This window comes from Palaemon carinicauda, chromosome 1 (assembly GCF_036898095.1).
Source record: "Palaemon carinicauda isolate YSFRI2023 chromosome 1, ASM3689809v2, whole genome shotgun sequence".
Lineage (NCBI taxonomy): Eukaryota > Metazoa > Arthropoda > Malacostraca > Decapoda > Palaemonidae > Palaemon > Palaemon carinicauda.
This window is the reverse complement of record NC_090725.1, coordinates 90,779,485-90,799,520: the sequence shown is the minus strand read 5'-3', so window position 1 is coordinate 90,799,520 and position 20,036 is coordinate 90,779,485. Positions and strand designations below refer to the sequence as shown.

The following is a 20,036-nucleotide window of genomic DNA, read 5'->3' as shown; positions in this document are numbered from 1 at the left end:
AAGCTCGTTTTCCTCTTCGCCGTAGAGGCCTTCCTTCTCCCCTCAAGGGAGTTAGGAGGCGCCTCTTCGGTTCTTCGCCTTCACAGTCCCCCGCAGAAGATCCTCCTCGCCGTGCAGTGACTGTTGCAGCTGCATCCCTGGACCTCTGCTGATCATTCGCGATCTCCTTCGCCTGCCAGACCTACTGATCTTCCTTCTCCGTTCCTGGCTGCTGACGCGTTGTGGGCGCCCACGCACCCCGTTATCCAACGGGCACCGGTCCCTTCTGGGCAAAAGGGGCTTTCTCACATTGAGTAAGTCCCTTAAGTGCCAGGTATCCCCTGTGCGCCCATGTTCTCCTGCGCGCTCGCTCGCTTGCTGTTCCTGAGACTACTCTCCAGACACACCACGCGCCAGCGATCTCCTGCTGCAGAGTCTACGCGCCAGCGGTCTCCTGCTCGCCGTTGATCTCCTGCGCGCCAGGGCTCACCTGCGCTCCAGCGATCTTCTCCTCGCCAGCGCGCCAGGGCTCACCTGCGCTCCAGCGATCTCCTCGCCAGCGCACATCTGCGTGCCCTGATCCTGATACGCACCACGCGCGCCCACGATCTCCAGATCGCCAGCGCTCTTCACCTGTGCGCCATCGTTCGCCCGTGCACCCACGATCTCCGGATCTGGGCACAGGAGGGAAGACTCTGCTTTCACCTTCTCGTCATCGATCTCCTGAGCGCCATCGGACCTAGCCCACTCGTCAGCCCTCGCCCGCCCGCCATCGCTCGCAGTCACCTCCGCGCTCACATGTTCCAGCCCTTGCTGTGCGCCCTTCAAGAGGTCTCAGAGATCCTGTGCGTTCACGCGTCCACGAGCAGTCACCTTCGCGCGCAACTACGCTGGTGGTTCCTACTGCGCTCCCTCTGCCTTCGCCAGATCGCGCACCTGCACGGCCGCGCGCACCATCACCTGCGCGCCATCGCTCGCCAGCACCGCCACGCGCCCACTCGCCTGCTCGTCATAGATCGCCTGCGTGCCCACGCGCTGTAGTGGTTTGCGGACTGTGGCCAGAAGTAGCTCCCGAACTGCCTAGTGTCCAAATGCCGACCACAACCCGACGTTCACTACACAACAAATATACAACGGTGGAATACCCAAAAAAACCTAAGTAACAGGACAAGAGAACGGAGCTCTGGGCACCACTCCTTGATTTATACTGGGCAAGGGCTTGAATCTTGTTGTTTATCATACCTTTCATTGGGCTAGCTGGATTAACATGTAAGAAGAACGTTGATTAGTTTCTGGGAAATCGGAAGAATATTGTATATAGCTATATTCTTTAGGTAAGATGGTTTTAAGCTCAAGTAAAGGTCCGAACATTAGGTGAAAGGGAACATTTATTAGTTAATAATGGGACACAGTATGGGAGGAAAGAATTATGATAAATTACAGTACTTATGAGAGATTAAAAAACAGTGACTGAGGAAAAGACACCATGGTGTAAGAAACTGGAATCAAATGCTGTATTAAAAAAATACAAGAAATATTTATTTGAAAAAACTGTTAGGAATAATATTATATCAATTAGAATAATCAATTAAAGGAAAAAATTAACATCCCTTTTGCATGCTGTACAAGCAAGAGAAAAAATACTAAGCTAAAGATATATCACTACACAGTTACTAAACGGAACTTCAAAATCCTAACAAGACCATGACGGCAGAACCCTCAATGCCCGAATTCTTTACCGAAACATTCCCCAATGTTAATAATCAATGGCCTTAATATTGACCACTCCTGCTCTGCCGTCAATCTGCTTTGAAGTATGGCAGCTAAAACTGAAAAATGGAATGCCAAAATACAGCTGAGGGCCAGTGTCTGTCTTCCCTCATTACTTACAATCACATCACACAATTCATTTTTACACTACAGTTTCTGTAAGCTTTCAGAAGTGTTGATATCACATTGATGGGACAGTATGAAAAATATTGCACTTTACTTAATACAACACCTCAATACAGTTTTTCCTTTGATCGCTGGACTCTAACATACCATAATTTAATTCCTGTCCCTCATCTCACTCATATCATGAATATGGAAAACTCAGTCACCATAAACCTTTTTTTTTCCAGCAGGAGTCTCAGATCTCCAATCGGCAGGATTCCCAGTCATCCCAATCTCTTTTCCAAGTTGTCCCTTATCAGTCTGATGATGAAGGCATCCATGAGTCATTGCAGACCTTCAGTTATAACAGTTAAACAGACCACTACTACTAGTAACAGGCAATATTCTAAATTCTCTAGAGAATACCCTAATTCTCTCTCCCTTACACTCCCTACGAGTGTAGGGGGCTGCTGTCAATACCTTGATTATGCAGCTGTCAATACCTGGAAAGGAATAATAACAGATCAAAGCATTTTTTGAACCAAGGGCACAGAGGTGTATTCATAATTAAGTTTTTAATAATAATACAATGTAGATAATATCTATTTCATAGCCACAAACCATTAAAGTTTTCCTAGACACAAACCACTTTTTTATTTCATTCCCCCCCCTATTGGCCCTCAAGCCCATCCGAAAAATGCCTCATAACTGCAGCAACACCCCACACAAACACACTACATTCAATTGAAAAAAAATTTTACCTTGTAAAACAAAATAAACTCGGTAAAAAAGGTAGGATGATCAAGTAAAGATTTAATTCATCATCCCTTCCTTCAGTTACATAAAAAATTACATCAATTTACATTAGGTACAATACGTTTTTTTCACACTCGTGATTGAACAAAAAGCAATGGGAATAGACAATCTATCAGACAATATGGAAACAGTATTTAAAAAACAAAATTTAGATTATCGTCTATTCCTAACAACACTCCAATAACATACAACATAATAAATTTCATTATTTTTTTTACCAGACATTTTGGTATTACTGTACAGAAATACATTCAGGATGTGTCAAGAAAAAAATTACATTCATTGCAGTCCAACATCAATTAATAAAATACAAAACTCATTGATTTTGGACTATAAGTATTACAGGATAATGAAAATTTATTGAATTTATTATAACTGTCACAGTCAAGGTCAATTTTCAGTACAACAATAATGCAACAATTACAGAAACCGTGACTAAATACCCCAATTTGGGAATCAAAACATGACATAAAAAAAGGGTGATTATTATCAAAACGGTCTTTAAAAACTGTACAAAGATTAATTCCGTGGGAGATTTATAGTTCCTCTTCAGTCTCAAAATTCTGTCTCGGGACAGGCGCCGTGATTCAGCAATCTGCTGGCGAGTCCTGTTAATTTCTCGCAGCACAGGAGACAGGCTAAGCCGGTGACTCTCCAGATACAGGCTGGGTGTCTTTAATCGATCGATAACCTCGCCTAAGAGTTGGTATCTGCGGCTGATCGACATACTTTGAGGTAAACCAGAGACAGAATCCATAGACTCAGAAGAGGACGCTAAAAATCCCGAAAAATCAGGCGATGACTCGGGACAACGTTGTGTTTCGGGCGACCCAAACAGTGTTGCAGCGTTCAGGTTAGATACACCTGACTGTGCCACTTCAGCCTCGAGCTCTGACCGGTGTTTTAATCTACCATCAGAATGTAGGAAAGGGTTTGAATTCTGAGGTGACTCAAGAATGGAGGATGGTTCCCCCTCCATAATATTCGTCTGGTCTGTGAGACGAGGTCTCCACTCCAGGACTTGAGACTGAACTAAAGGTAGGTCAAGAACAGGACCTTTTGACCTAGTCCATGGGGGACTAAATCCACTAGAGGTGGGATCCACAGGCGACAGTCGGTCGTCACAATCGGGTGGCAAAAAGCCGAGAAAGTCATTATCAGGAGGAATACACTGCCGATTCAGAAACAGGGCTTTCTAAAGTAGCAGGTCTTGACCAATCTGGACTGGAACTCTTGGAACCAACAGAAGGTAGTTCCAATAATGGAATACTGGAAACTTCCCAGAATTCCCAACTCCCCGGAGGATGAACGATACCTTCCTCTCGGAGAGAAGAAGCTAAGAACTGGGGCGTTGTCAATTCAGAAACAGGACAGTGAACCACCGACGCGGGAGACAAAATAGGGGTTTCACACATTTCAGTGTGGCTGTTCTCCCACAGTTGGAGGACCAAATGATCTCGAAACGATTTAGGCTTTAATACAGGAGTTTCATCACAATTTCCCGGAGGATATAACCAAGCATCCAGTGCTTTCTTTCTCTCGTAAGTCCTAGCTGGCTTAAGAATAGGCTTAGGCTGGGTAGTAGATCTAGTAGGATGGTGACTTTTCCTCTGTCGTCGGAATTTGTTACAATCTCAAGACAGAAGGTAGGACGCCACTACTACAGTCACCCCATAGGAGTCGCCATCACTACTAGAACTAGAACTCTTAGAGACTTCCAAAGAAACAAGACTGTCATCCATGAGTTCTAGACTATTCAGAGTCTCTGTTACAGGATCAGGACCCTTCGGATACCAGAGAAAGTGCCTCCTTAGATAAACTGGAGGTTCAAACCAGGCCTTTAACTGGATATGGTGAGCTCTTACCAGTTCACCATCAGGCAGTCTCTGCAGCTCATAGGTGACCTTATTCTCGTGTACCTTAGTAACACGGAATACCCCCTCAAACCTAGGGATGAGCTTGTTCGACAGAAGGTATCCCAACAGGTGCACCTTCTTAAGCACCAGAGAACCCTCTTTACTGTAAACGGTTTGTACCGAGGATGTCCTTCAGCCCATGGGTCTCTCGTTTCTGCTGATAGCAACGGGATACTATCAACATCGTGAGCACCTTTCAGTATGTTCTCAGCTGGAGTACAGCCAATCTCAGTGTGGTGGGAATGGTTGTAGCTGAGAACTGCTCAGGATAAGAACTGGTCCCATTTCCGAGATTCCCCAGAAATCACCCTCAGTAACTCACCAATGGTACGATTCACTTGCTCCACTGCACCGTTACTAGAGGGTTTATACGGAGTTGTTTTCACATGTACAACATTGTACCGCTCCAACAACTCAGTAAATTCCTGGGAAATAAACTCAGGGCCGTTACAGTCAATATCCGGACTGGAACATGAGGAATAACAGGAAAAACTCGGTCTTCAAGCGCCTGGCATATCGTACTGCTCTTCTTATTCCTTATGGGTACTGCCGTCACCCACTTGGAATAAGGGTCGACTACCATCAGACACCCAATAAAACCAGTACTGGTTGTTGGGAGACTTGCAAGGTCCATAGCAGCCAATTCAAAGGGAGAAGAGGTCACTATTTTCAAGGTCGGCGGGGCGACCACCTCCCTTGAGACCTTACAAGTCTGACATTCCCAACACGTCCGGCACATATCTCTGATTACATTAATCAAAGATCTGTGCCAGACGAGTCGACGGAGCATTGCAATAATTTTTCCGATCCCCCCGTGAGCATTCTGGAGGTGTGTCTCGGCAACTAGGTCAATCAGGACATTGAGGGTGACTACTGAGCCGTCTGTGTTCCGCTTCACTAGCAAACCCTGGTGAACTTCCAGGTTCGACCAACATCTCCTATAGGGTAGACAGGAGCGTGGAACTCGAGATGCAGGAACCCCAGAGTAGATCATCTTAATGTCATATTGAATCTGTCGATGATCTCCTTGGATCTTGGACACCTGATTAAAGTACAGAAGAGCATTTCCGGAGAACACTCCCTGATCAGATTCAGGATCAGTTACTGTACCTTCATAACAGTGGTCTTGGTATGCAGGGAGGAGACTGAGAGTACCCTGGCTGGAGACAACTGAAGAACAATAGTGTGGTCATACACCAACTGTTCTCGGGGTGAATCCAGAGTCAGGTAGGCTGCGTCCAGTATATTCCTACCAAGAACAAAACAAAAGTTAATGTCTTTGGCAGCTATCACCGCATAGTTAAACAGCGGTAGCCTCCACCCAGAAGGACACTTCACCTCTAACTGGACATAGCCTAGAATGCTGGTGCAGGAACCAGTCAACCCTTATAGCTGTTCTCCTGACAGTACCTGGTACTCTATGCCAAGTTGGCTCAGTACAGACTCACTTACTAGACAAACCTGTGCTCCTGTATCAACAAGAGCACAAAATAAGGTCTCCTGCATCATTACTATTCCTACTGCCGAGTGTTGAGACACAGGGGTACAACTGGACTGACGAGGTGCCTTTTCTGTCACGTACTGGGTTAACCCAGTACAATCCTCCGGCGCTTTCTGATCATCAGTGATCAAGCCTTCAACGTCAGGAACACGAGTTTTTACCTCTGCCTTATGGCCCAGAATTATGTCAGTTGGAGGGACGTAATTGCGGAGCTCGATCAGAGGGTTAAAATGCACTCCAGACAGACACTGAAGATGCACACACTGAGGCTCAGTCACGGACGGATCACGATAGACTACGGGACAAGTGGGACCCCAATGGACCCAGATTTCCAGGTTCAATGACTTTGATGCTGCCAATAGCAACTCCAGAGCTGGGACTGTACCTGGAAATCTCATTGCCTTGATCCTGTTCCTGCTGGTCTTGTCAAGTTTGAAGCCTAGTCGATCGGCGTCTTTCAGAAACTGCTGAACTTAGGCATCCCGGAGCTTGGCTCCCTTCAGCAGAGAGTCGGGTGCGACACCTGACCCTTTTGTCCACCAGTTCACGACTAGCTCCAAGGATTCGATGAGAGAATCTGGACCACCACGAACCTCCTTATACAATGCCAGTCCAGTAGGCAACTTGGGAGTGCTGGGTTCAGTAGCAAACAGACAGTCGGTTAATGCGGGTCAGCGGAATAACCAGTCAACGGCGGCATTCTGATCTCCTGGACAGTAATTAACAATAAAGTTAAATTCGGACAGGTCCTCCAGTGTCCGTGCTAGACGACTGTCCACCATCTTCATGTCATGAAGGTACATCAGGGGACGGTGATCAGAATGGATCACGAAGAACTGACCATAAAGGAAGGCCCTGAAGGTTTTCACTTCCCATCACAGAGCAGCCAACTCACGCTCAATGGTAGAGTAACGGGCTCGCAGTCAAGGAAAGTCATGGAGTCGTACGCTATCACCTGGCGCTCCCCTGGATGCTCCAAGGACTCCTGGCACAGACAAGCACCAGCACCTTCACCTTCACCCTGTTGCCCTGTACAGTGTCTCTTCGGCTCCGCCCGTTCGTTGGGGCAGCCTTTGGCACACGTTACTGCCCCGGCCAAGTAAGTCGGCGGAGCCACCCGTGTGCGGAGAAATCCGGCGGGCTCGGCACAGTAACGTAACTCAGAGTCCTTGGTCACAGCGGTCCCAGCCAAGTTTCGGGATTCGCCGCTGCCACGACCATCATCCAGTGCCATCCGGGTGAGCCTGGGAGGGGGTAGACCCATGACGGCTACCTCCGCCCCGACGGCTCTACCCGTGACGGAGGCGCCCACTCCATCATCCTACCAGGAGGAACGGGATGCCTCCACGCCCACGGATCCCTCCGCGTTCGATGAACCTGCCGACGCGGGGGTACGGGTAGTGGACGGTTTAATTGACTCTGGCGAGTGTTCGGTGGAGGAGGTCTCGTCCTACCGTAAGGTGCTTGCTCTCATCCGACGGCACCATAAGTTGGACGAACCTCAACCAACGGCTGCGCGATCTTGACTCTCGGGTCTGGGCAGGATGGTGGAGAATCCTGTGCAGAAGAAGCCTTCCTTGACCCTGCCTTTAGCCCCCGATGTTGCCATGGGAATGGAACACGTGGACCTGTACGTCTCAGCCCCGGAGAATTCCCTGAGATCACAGGGCTCAGGCAAACTCCTACCAGGTCTCAAGACCCAGAGGAAGTTCTACGTGCCGGACGGTCACCATTCAGGGCCCCGCACGGTAGAAGTGGTCGTTACACTAAGCCAAGGCAACTCGGATGAACGTAGCCTTAGCACGCCGGTGGTCTTCTCTCCAGCAGAGGCCTCCATGATGGAGGTCATCGCACAGGACGTCGTGAACGTCACCTCTTGGCTGAATTGGTGTGCCTGTACACTGGCGGACTTTCAGATCTCATACGACCTCGCAGTGCCAGACAATCAGGCTCTTCTGAAAGAATTGATCAGCTCGGGGGGTAAAGCCATGAAATTTCTGACACACCAGTCCCTTACCCAGACTGCCAACTGGGTTCTGAGGAGAAGGGACACTATCCTAAGCAGACTTTCTTGCAGGCTCCCCGAGCGAGAGGCAAAGTTCCTTAGAAACCCTCCCATCTGGGCCAAGACGATGTTCCCTCTCCAGACGGTAGCAGAGACGGTGGAGAGAGTCAGCAGATTGAAGGTGCCAGCCAAGCCCAGGCAGCAGTTGCCAAGGCGGGCCTTTGCGAGGAGATCTCCGGCAGACGGGGCCTACCCGCTTCTGCCCCCAGATAGGCAAGGAGCATCCACCTCTTCATGGCACCAGCCTCCACGGCCCTCCAGGGAGAATGGTGCTCAACCCCAAACCTCCTATAGACCTAAGTTCTCCGGGTCAAGGAGAAGCCGGTCAAACCGCCTTCATAGAAGGAGATAGGGAGAGAGGCCCCCTACACCTTCCCACACCCCTGGTGGGGGGATGCCTCAAACAATTTTAGCAAGCATGGCGGGACAATGGGGCGGACCCATGGACGGTTACTGTTCTCAGGGAGGGATACAGGATTCCCTTAATGTCAGAGCCGCCCTCGCTGATCCCCGAGGGGTATGGTTAGCTCCCAACGACTCGGAGAAGAAGGCAGCTCTACAGGCATAGGTGGAAGTTATGTTGGAGAAAAGAGCCCTGCAACCCGTGCACGAGCCGTCGCCGGGTTTCTACAGCAGACTCTTCCTGGTGGAGAAAGCAACAGGAGTTTGGAGACCAGTAATCGACCTCTCGGCTTTGAACAAATTCATCAAGAAGACGCCCTTCAAGATGGACACAACGAAGTCGGTTCTGGCAGCCGAGAGAGAAGGGGATTTCATGATGTCCCTGGATCTCAAGGATCCCTAATTCCAGGCTCCCGTTCACCCCTCCGGCAGGAAGTTTCTCAGGATAAAGTGAGGCCCCCAGACTCTTCAATTCAGGACCCTCTGCTTCGGTCTGTCGACAGCCCCTCAAGTCTTCACGAGAGTCTTCGCCTTGGTCTCGACCTGGGCACACAAGCAAAGCATCAGACTGATAAGGTACCTCGACGATTAGTTGTTGCTTTCAGCCTCAAATGTAATCTTGAAAGAACAAGGGAGTCAACTGATCAATTTCTGCAAAGAACTTGGGATAACCATCAATTTTGGGAAATCCCATCTGGTTCCCACCACCAGGATGACTTTCCTGGGGATGATGTTAGATTCCCGGCTGGTGAGAGCCTTCCCGTCCTAGGAGAGACTAGACAACCTGGACCAGGTGATCCGCCCATTCCTGGCCGGTGCCCCAAGGAAGGCCAAGGATTGGCAGAGATTAGGTCACCTGGTCTCATTAGAGAAGTTGGTTCCGCAGGGCAGGTTCAAACTCAGACCAGTTCAGTGTAACCTGAAGGACCTCTGGTCAAAGGGAAGCTCCCCACAGAAGATAATCCCGGTGTCACTTCCCTCCAAAGAAGCTCTCCTCTGGTGGTCCGACAGGAGGAATACGTTTAAAGGGATTCCATTCGGCTCCCCTCCCCCGGAGATACTGCTCTTCACGGACGCATCGAAGGAAGGGTGGGGAGCGCATCTTCTCAAGGAAACAGCAGAGGGGAAATGGTCAGTGGAGGAAAAGGCCCAGCACATCAATCTTCTGGAGCTCATGGCAGTGCAGAGGGCATTGATAACCTTCGTCCGCCTCGTTCAGGGGAACTCGGTAGCCCTCATGTGAGACGACGCCACGGTAGTAGCGTACATCAAGAAACAAGGAGGGCTAAGATCAAGGGATTTGTGCGATCTCACAGCTCGGGTCCTAGAATGGGCCGAAAGGAACGACATTCTCCTATCGGCCAGATTCATTCCGGAAAGAGGAACGTCCTGGCGGACGGGCTAAGCAGGAAAGGCCAAATAGCGGGATCATAGTGGTGCCTTCACCCCCAAGTGGCACAGGAAGTCCTCTGTCGTTGGGGCTCCCCAGTGATAGACTTGTTCGCCACAAGACTAAACGCGAAGCTCCCCGTGTTCTGCTCCCCAATACCGGATCCGAGAGCAGCCTTCGAAGACGCCTTCCAGCACCCTTGGTACAACCTCGACGTATACGCCTTTCCTCCTCTCGGGATGATCAGACAGGTGCTCAACAGGTCAAGACAATCAAAGTCCACAGACTTTGATAGCGCCCTGGTGGCCGGAGAGGGAGTGGTTTGTGGATCTGCAGGACCTAGCCATTCTTCCGCCGTGGCCCTTACCAGTAAGAGGAGACCTGCTAAGTCAACCACACTTCCAAAAGGTGGACGAAAACCCTCAGGGGCTGAGGCTTCACGCGTGGAGGTTATCAAGCGGTTGCTAAGGAAGGAAGGGTTCTCGGACAAAACAGCGGATGTCGGGGTACCTGCGGAGGTCCTCTTGTGTTGAATACTAAGCTAAATGGGCAACCTTTGTCAAATGGTGTGCCACTCAGAACCTTCAGCCCATGGACGTTTCGGTCCACAACATCGCAGACTTCCTGGTACACTTGAGGGATGATCTAGGGGTCTCCATCCCAGCCATCAAAGGGGTTCGAGCAGCGTTAGGACAGGTGTTCCAACTTAGGGCATCAATCTAGGGACCTCGCGTCACATCTCGATGCTCATCAGGTTTTTTGAGCAAACTTGTGATCCCAGTGGGATGTGACCAAAGTCCTCAAAGTCCTTTCGCAGCCTCCCTACGAACTTCTAAAGGATGTTTTAGACAAAGATCTTATCCTCAAAGCCATCTTCCTACTAGCCCTGGCCTCAGCGAAACGAGTGACGAGCTCCACGGCCTGTCTTTCAAGGTATCCCACTCGAAAGGGTGGAAGGACATGACTTTTAAGTTCTTGCCGGAGTTCGTAGCAAAGACCCAGAACCCTGCAATTGCGGACCCGAGGTTCGAAGAGTTCTTAATTCCGGCTATTCCGCGCTCGGACAACCCTAATGACCTCTTGTGTCCCGTAAGGACCATCAGGAAGTACCTTAGTAGGACGGCCAAACTCAGACCGGTGGTGAAGAGTTTTTGTGTCCACAGGCTCGGTCAAGAAGGCAGTTTCCAAAAACACCATATCCTTCTGGCTGAGACAGGTCATAAGGAGGGCCTATGAGAATGAGGGCTGCACGGTGCCTGGTACCCCAAGACCTCGTGATATTAGAGGTCTTAGCATGTCCTCAGCGTTTGGCTCCAACATGGCGGTAAGCCAAATCTTACGGGCGGCCACTTGGGCTAGGCAGTCCACCTTTACAGCCCACTACCTCAAGGACTATACAAGTAAGTCCTTGGATACCTTCACCATCGGGCCAGTCATTGCGGCCATGCAATAAGTTTAGTAGTTTGGGCCCCGGGTTAGCCGTGGGAAGTAATCGCAAGCGACACAAGTTCCTCCTTACTTCTTTGCTAACCTCTATCCTTTTCCTGCGACCCCACCCCCCTTTTTTCCCCATCCCTACATGAGAGATGGGACGTTAGAACACATCAAGTATGGATTTTGAATAAAAGGAGAGTTGTACATAAGGTAGACTTTTGCATGCTTTCTCCTACTCTCCTGCCTCTCCCTGGGAGTCCCAGAACTAACCCCCTATCTAGTTCAAGGGCCCCAGCGAGTCTCGAACATTTCAATCTGTAAGCTACTCCCTCCTCCCAAAGTATGTCTCCTAAGAAAGTAGTTCGAGGTAAGTATTCTGTGTTGGAACAAATCACAAATTTTAAGTAATTTGTATTTTTCCTAACATACTTACCTCGAACTACTTTCGGATAATGGCCCTCCCATCCTGCCCCGAGTATCTTCTGGAGTTCGAGGAGGACTTAAAACATAAGCTTAATGGTTGGAAAGCATGGTCACCCGCGTGACCTGGGTCACTCCTGGGCATGTATCCCTTCGCCCTGAAACGCCCTTGAGAGGCAGCGGAGAGGGGGGCAACTACGCAAAATTCTTGGTCGGTGATTGAGAGATCCCCAGACTCTCCTAAGAAAGTAGTTCGAGGTAAGTTTGTTAGGAAAAATACAAATTACCTAAAATTTGTGATTTAATGTGAAAACATGAGCTTCCGGCTTCGGCCACCAGACCAAAATGGACGCTTTTCGCAAGACCAGAGACTTGAAATTCTCCACGAAAGAAGGGTAAGGTACTCAAACAATAAAACAGAAGCATCCATAATCCCAAATTAGCATGAAAACTTTACAAAACACGAAGAAAACTCCCAAGTCAAGTAAACAAGATGGTGCTGTAAGAAGGAATGGCGAACCAGCGAACATGTTACAGTAACACACTGGGATCGGAGTTTTAACGGTTCTCCTACGTAAAAAATCCTATCTCATATCCTTCAAGACAAGCTTAACTTTATTTGGGGAAGGATAGCCATGGTTGTTTTAAACAGTTCCCTGCTACAAACACGATATCTTTTGGGATATTCGCTCCAGGGATATTTTGCTTGATTAAACTTTCGAGAGTTTTCAACCACATTTTACTGTTCCAACTACAGTATTTGTGCTATAATTGAAAAAGTTCTTGGAAAAATCAAATTAAGATGAAGTTATAAATATTCATTATCTCACATCATATTTTTATTATGAATTATGCTTTTATGAAACCATAATCATTTTGTCTGGTCACATTGATTTCAAATTTATCCTAACCATATATCCTATTATTTCAGTAACAAATAAAAAAAATGGCCCCTGATATATCAAAATCAGCTTTAATTGGTGCAGCTGTTGGCGTGGGTTGCATTTTCGCGGCACCTGTTGTGCTCACAGGTATAAGAAGCAGCCTCTGGTTGTTTATTTTAAACCAAGAATTAATGATTAGACTTTCACATTAAGGCTAGATAATGGATGATTTATACCATGCTGAAAGAATTTGTATTGAAGTTAAAATAATGTATTAACCTTTGGTGTAAATTAACAAATTTTTAGTTCATAATGAAACCTAACGTAATAGTTTCACAATAAATTTTCTTTTGTAAAGATTGATCTTAATGAATTAAAAAGTGGTCCTTCTCTTCATTATATTTTGTCATACAGATTAGTCATTCATTTTTCAGGCATGGGTTTTACAGCAGTGGGGATTTCAGGTGGTTCTTTGGCTGCTTCTATGATGTCCAAAGCTGCTGTTGCCAATGGAGGTGGTGTGGCACCGGGGTCAACAGTAAGTAAAATTAATCTATTCATAAGTTTTTGAAATGGTATTCCATTTACAGTTTCTTTAGTCTTACAGCCTACCTTCGCCTATGAAATGGTGATCGTTATCCATTCAAAATGGTTATAATGATCGGTTTATATGCCAAGTCAGTTGTGTACTGCATATTCATTCATCATGCAGACCTCTTATTCACAAAAAGTATAATTAGTTCATCTTGTGTGTTTACCAAGTCTTCTCCCAACAATGATGGGGTTGTCTAATAATTGGGATTTATGATAGAAATCTCCCATAAAGTGTCATACTACTCTTGTAAAGTGATAGTAAACGGGCACAAAGACCAGTTGATTTACCCAGCCTTGTGCTGTAAGATATGACTAAAATCTTTGCTCCATATACAGTATATACAATTTTAAATATTAAACTTAGCCGGTGAATATATAATAGCTGACGTCTCCGACGGCTCGACAGATTCCAAAAACTCGCGAGCGATCGCCATGAAGGTTGCGGGTGTGCCCACCAGCGCCGACTATCGGCCAGATACCGCATATACTTGTAAACAGCTCCAGTTCTTCTCTGTCGGTCTTGTCGACAAGTTGGTTCCACTCGCTTTATGACCTCGAGTTTTCTACCGAATTGGTGAAGTACAGTACTTGGTTTTGGTTTTATTGCTTTCGCCGTGTTGGATTATTCAATACTATCTTCAAAAGAAATGCTTTTGAAAGGAGAGGAAAAGTGTTTTGCCCTTGCTCTTTTTTTTTTATCTCTGGTTTTTCCATTGAGTAAAGATGGCCGACCCTTCCCTCAGTGTACGGAAGTGTGTTTAAGGCTTTTAGTAATTATTTTATCACATTATAAATTATTGTTGATATTTATAGATTTTCCTCTATATATTTTATATCTCACCCGCCTTTATTAGGCCTCTTCGATTAGCTTTCCATTTATACTAAACATCAAGATGAATTTTATGTTTTGTTTATATGCGGCCGTTACCTATTCCTTGTAGGCGGTCCTAACTTGGAAAACGAAGTTAAACAACTTTGAGTCCATTCAACTTTTATTTTTGTTAAGTTTAAATCAATTGCTCTGTAAGAGTTATGAAATGAATATTTTTTAGAAAATATTTTAAGAAATATATTCTATGAATAGTCTTCGTGCTGTTTTTTTTCAAAGATGAACTAACGTTTGGTTTATTTATGCTACGCAGTTTACGCTCTATCGTTACGATAGAGAAAGAGAGAATCACGGTTTCACTTTGCAGAAAGAGTAAATCGATTTTGACGTTTTGTTCATTCTTCTTTCAAACTGAAGTGTTTTAGATACTAATTTAAAGGAACTTGTTTATTTTCAATTTCTTAGTCCTTTCAGTTTTTTCCTTTGGTCAAATAACCTGTTTATTGACGAAGGGTGAGTGGGCAATTCTCTTGTGTGTGACAAAGAGAGAGAGAGAGAGAGAAAGAGAGAACGATCCGATCTTTATTCTCGTCCCAAGTCTCTGTACAAGGAGTTTGGGAGCGAGTAACGTTCTCGATTCAGTTTTTTTACTCTCGTCCCAAGTCTCTGTACGGGGAGAGAGGATAAAACGTTTTTAGTTTTTATTCTCGTCCCAAGGCACTGTACGGTGAGAGATTGAAAACGTAGTCTTTAGTGAACTAGTGTTTAGTCTCCTCCCTAGTCACTGATCCTTTTTAACTTTATATATTTCCGTTTTATTCGATATATATGTTTACTGATTTTTGCATGTGTGTTTCATTTTGTACTAATGTGCTTACATTATACGACTCATTTCGCAATTATAACCTTTTGATGTAAGGGAGAATTGCGTGCTTCAGGTAGAAATCAGTTTTATTCATGCCTAATGTGAAATTATTGAAAAATACGATATCAGTGAAGTAAGTGCAAAAAACATGTTCTGTGTTGCGGAGGGTTCGTTTGTTCGTGCTTGTCGCTCCCCTAGTCCGAGACCTCTTTCAGGCTCCCCTGCACAAGGGAGAAGTAATGTCGTAGGACTTAAGGGGACGAGAGGCTTTAACCAACGTACAGACGTTCCCTCTTTGGTATCGGACGTTTCTCGTCAAGATCGCCCTTACCATAAGACGGGTGAGACTGTGTTCTCCTCGTCATCCGAAGACTTTTCGCAAAAGAAACCTTGGCGCAAGGTTTCTAGACCCTTGAAGCGAAAGTCAGTCCCTTCAGGACAGGTCCAGCGTCCTGGCTGTGGCCATTGGAACAGCTCTGACCCTTTGCAGTCGTCGGAAGACTGTTTCGCCTATTAAACGCAAGCGTAACACGGGGTCCGAGGGTCGCGGTAAAGGCAATGTTTTGCCAACACAGACGTTACCGTCGTCTCGGCCCGTTTCGACTCCCGTTGATCCTAAATGGGTTGTCCTGCAGGACATGCAGACTAAGCTTGCCTCCCTTATGGAGAAGTATGACGTTGAGCAGGTTCACGATGAACCTTCGATTTCGAGTCGCCGTTACGCTTAACGAGACTCTGGCCGTCAGCCGCCCAAACGAGCACTTACTCGTCCGTTTGACGTTAGTGCTGACGTTTTCTTGTACTTTGAAACGTAATGTCAGTAGTTTTTCATGTCGGTCACGTGACATGGATCCTCCCTCGCTGCAGTCTCGTGTTGACTTTCAGCCGCTGCCGCAGTCTCGTGTTGACGTTCAGCCGCTGCCGCAGTCTCGTGTTGACGTTCAGCCGCTGCCGCAGTCTCGTGTTGATGTTCAGCCGCTGCCGCAGTCTCGTGTTGACGTTCAGCCGCTGCCGCCGCAGCCCCGACCGGACGTTCGCCGACCGGCTCAGTTGCCTCGACTTGACGTTGAGCGTCAATCACCGCAGTCGAAGGTTGTTTTGCCTGCTCAGTCTATGCAGTCAAGGCAGTTCCGACGTGACGTCGAGCGTCAATCAACTTCAGTTGTTGTTGTTGGTCAGTCACAAGGATTTCAGTCCTTTCAGCAGTGGCGTGACGTCGCTTCCTCTACTGCTACTGCTGCTCCTTTGCTTGTTGACATTGCCTGTCAAGCGTTGCCGCCGCGGCAGGTCTCTCCTTTTCATGAGACTCGGCAATTGTCGGACGAGGTTCCTTCAGATGAGGAAGTTGCTGATCCTCCTCCTACTGATATTCCTTTGGGGACTTTGTCAGACGGAGAGGAGCCTAAAACTGCTCAGCCCTCTATGGATTTTAAAAAAATCATGCTGATTTTTAAGGATCTTTGTCCAGACCATTTTGTAACTGCTGCTCCTCGTTCGCCTTCGTCAGAGTTTACACTAGGCCTAGCTACTTCGAAGCCGTTGTTTTCTAAGCTAGTGCTCTCTCGCTCTTCTAAGAGAGCTTTACGTTTGCTAGGCGACTGGTTGATCACCAGGAGGAGTTTGGGGGGAGACAGCCTTTGCTTTCCCTCCTTTTAAACTGGTTTATAGAGCGAGCGTCTGGTATGACACGGGAGAAGTTCTCGGCTTGGGAGTTCCTGCCTCTGCCCAGGGAGACTTCTCAAGCCTCATAGACTCTCCCCGTCGCCTGGCCATGAGACGCTCCAAGATTTTATGGTCGGCTTCAGAGCTAGACCATCTCCTGTTAGGAGTTTTTCGAGCATTTGAAGTTTTTATTTGTTGGATTGGTCCCTGGGAGCCTTAAGTAAGAAGGTCTCTCCAGCTGTCAATGTATTGCTCTACAATTATGTCATGCATGAACAAGGCTATCAGGGATGGCTCCAATGATCTGACAGCCACGTTCTCTGCAGGAACAAGGCTATCAGGGATGGCTCCAATGATCTGGCAGCCACGTTCACTGCAGGAGTACTTAAGATGTAAGTGCGCTCAATGTGTTCATTGTCAAGACAAACTTCACGATGAAGACTACCAAATCTGTCTTGGCAGCAGTAAGGGAAGGCGACTGGATGGTCTCTCTCGACCTTCAGGATGCATACTGTACTTCGGCCTCATTCCTGCTCCTCTTGTTTTTACAAGGCCCTTGCAAAATGTAGCAAGCTTTCTACATTTTTTGAGGATTCAGAGCCTCCCTTTATTTTGACGACTGGCTAATCAGGGCGTCGTCATTATATCGCTGTCTGGAGCGCCTCTAATGGATATTAGACCTAACCAAGGAGCTAGGTCTCATAGTGAACGTAGAGAAGTCGTAACTTACAGTACCCCATCCCAAACTATTCTTTATTTGGGATTGGAGATACAGTGTCTGATTTTTCGGGCCTTTTCGTCTCCCACAAGAATGGAACAAGCTCTGTTAAAAGTCCTTCACTTGCAAGAGAAAAACAGTTGCTCTGTAAGAGTTTGAACTAGCCTCGTGGGAACTCTTTCATCGCTGGAGTAGTTTATCTCTCTGGGGAGACTCAACCTATGCCCTCTCCAATTTCACCTAAACCATTGGAACAAGGAGAAGGGCTTAGAGAGTATCTCTTTCCCAATCTCCAACTCAGTCTAGACATGTCTGACTTGGTGGGACAGCAACATCAGACTTCGAGAAGGTCTTTCTCTTGCGATCAAGAACCCAAACCATGTGTTGTTTTCAGATGCATCGGATTTGGGTTAGGGAGCTCCACTGGACAGTCTGGAATGCTCGGGTCTTTGATCCACGGATCAGAAGGAACTCCATTTAAGGCAAGTAACATCTCTCCTTTGGCGAGATTTGTGCAAGGAAAAATGAATGTCTTGGCGGACGGCCTCAGCAGAAGAGGACAAGTCATCTCCATGGAGTGAACGTTGCATAAGACTGTGCGAGAAGCTATGGATGACATGGGGTCAACCCACCATAGATCTTTTTGCGACTTCTCTGACAAAGAAGCTCTCGACTTACTGCTTTCCAGTTCCAGATCCAGAGGCAGCCCACATAGACGCTTTCCTGCTGGACTGGTCTCACCTGGACGTTTATGCCTTTCCACCTTTCAAGATCCTAAACAAGGTGCTGCAGAAGTTCACCTCTCACGAAGGGACCAGGTTGACATTGGTTGCTCCACTCTGGCCCGCGAGAGAGTGGTTCACAGAGGTACTTCAATGGCTGGTAGACGTTCCAAGGAGTCTGCCTTTAAGGATGGATCTCTTACGGCAGCCCCTCGTAAGGAGTCTTCATCAAAGCCTCCCCGCGCTTCGTCTGACTGCCTTCAGACTATCGAAAGACTCGCAAGAGCTCGAGGATTTTCGAAGGAGGCAGCCAGAGCGATTGCGAGGGCTAGGAGAGTATCTACCATCAAGGTCTACCAGTCGAAGTGGGAGGTCTTTAGAGACTGGTGCAAGTCATCATCCATTTCCTCTTCCAGTACCTCTGTAGCCCAAATTGCAGACTTTCTCCTACATCTGAGAAATGTTCGCTCCCTCTCTGCTCCCACTATTAAGGGCTACAGGAGCATGTTGGCTTCTGTGTTCAGACATAGAGGCTTAGATTTGTCCATAATAAAGATCTCCAAGATCTCCTTAAGTCCTTCGAGACCTCTAAGGAGCGTCGTATGGCAACTCCTGGGTGGAACTTAGACGTGGTCCTAAGGTTCCTAATGTCCGACAGGTTTGAGCCATTACATTCAGCCTCCCTGAAGGATCTCACCCTCAAGACGCCTTTTTTGGTGTGCTTGGCTTCGGCTAAAAGGGTCAGTGAGATCCATGCCTTTAGTAAAAACATCGGCTTCTCTATAGATAAAGCCACATGTTCGCTTCAGCTTGGTTTCTTGGCCAAAAATTAACTGCCTTCTCGTCCTTGGCTTAAATCTTTTGATATACCTTGCCTATCAGCGATCGTAGGCAACGAGGTTGAAAGAGTACTGTGTCCAGTTAGAGCTCTTAAGTTCTATTTAGCTCGTACCAGATCCTTACGAGGTGGATCTGAGGCCTTATGGTGCTCCGTTAAGAAGCCCTCATTGCCTATGTCTAAAAATGCTTTATCGTATTTCATTAGATTTTTAATCCGAGAGGGTCATTCTCACTTAAGTGAAAAAGATCTCTGTTTACTTAAGGTCAAGACGCACGAAGTAAGAGCGATAGCAACTTCCGTGGCTTTTAAGCAAAACAGATCTCTGGGAAGTATTATGGACGCGACCTTTTGGAGGAGCAAGTCGGTGTTCGCTTCATTTTACTTAAAAGACGTCCAGACTCTTTATGAGGACTGCTACACACTGGGTCCATTCGTTGCAGCGAGTGCAGTAGTGGGTGAGGGTTCTACCACTACATTCCCTTAATCCCAATATCCTTTTAATCTTCTCTTGAAACGTTTTTAATCTTGTCTTGGGTTGTACGGAAGACTGAGAAGTCTTTCGCATCCTTTTTGATTTGGCGGGTGGTCAAATGTCGTTTCTTGAGAGCGCCCAGATCAAGGGTTTTGATGAGGTCCTGTTGTATGGGTGGTCGCCCTGGATATAACAGCTCCTGGGAGTCTTTCAGCATCCTGAGAGGATGGCTGGGCTTCGTGAGGAAAGCGGACTAATAAGGCAGAGTAATCGTCAGAGTCAGCTTCCTTACCAGGTACCTATATTTAATTGGGTTTTGTTATGATATAATTGTCAAAAACTCTAAGCATATACGCCTTTATTGTATTAATACTGGTCTCTACCCACCACCATGGGTGTGAATCAGCTATTATATATTCACCGGCTAAGTTTAATATTTAAAAATGATATTTTGATTATAAAATAAATTTTTGAATATACTTACCCGGTGAATATATAAATTAAAGGCCCTCCCTTCCTCCCCGATAGAGACCTAGGGGACTGAGAAGAACTGGAGCTGTTTACAAGTATATGCGGTATCTGGCTGATAGTCGGCGCTGGTGGGCACACCCGCAACCTTCATGGCGATCGCTCGCGAGTTTTTGGAATCTG

General features: G+C 47.1%; 1 protein-coding gene across 2 annotated transcripts in view; it reads left to right on the top strand.

Annotated features, from left to right (window-relative positions):
• Positions 1-20,036, top strand: part of LOC137649832 (interferon alpha-inducible protein 27-like protein 1) — a 55,082-nt gene that overhangs the window by 16,760 nt on the left and 18,286 nt on the right. For both annotated transcript variants that reach the window (XM_068382786.1, XM_068382789.1), the window contains exons 2-3: positions 12,730-12,829; positions 13,117-13,220. In XM_068382786.1, the coding sequence (XP_068238887.1) occupies positions 12,745-12,829; positions 13,117-13,220 (189 nt within the window). In that variant the 5' untranslated portion in view covers positions 12,730-12,744. The remainder of the gene's footprint in view (positions 1-12,729; positions 12,830-13,116; positions 13,221-20,036) is intronic.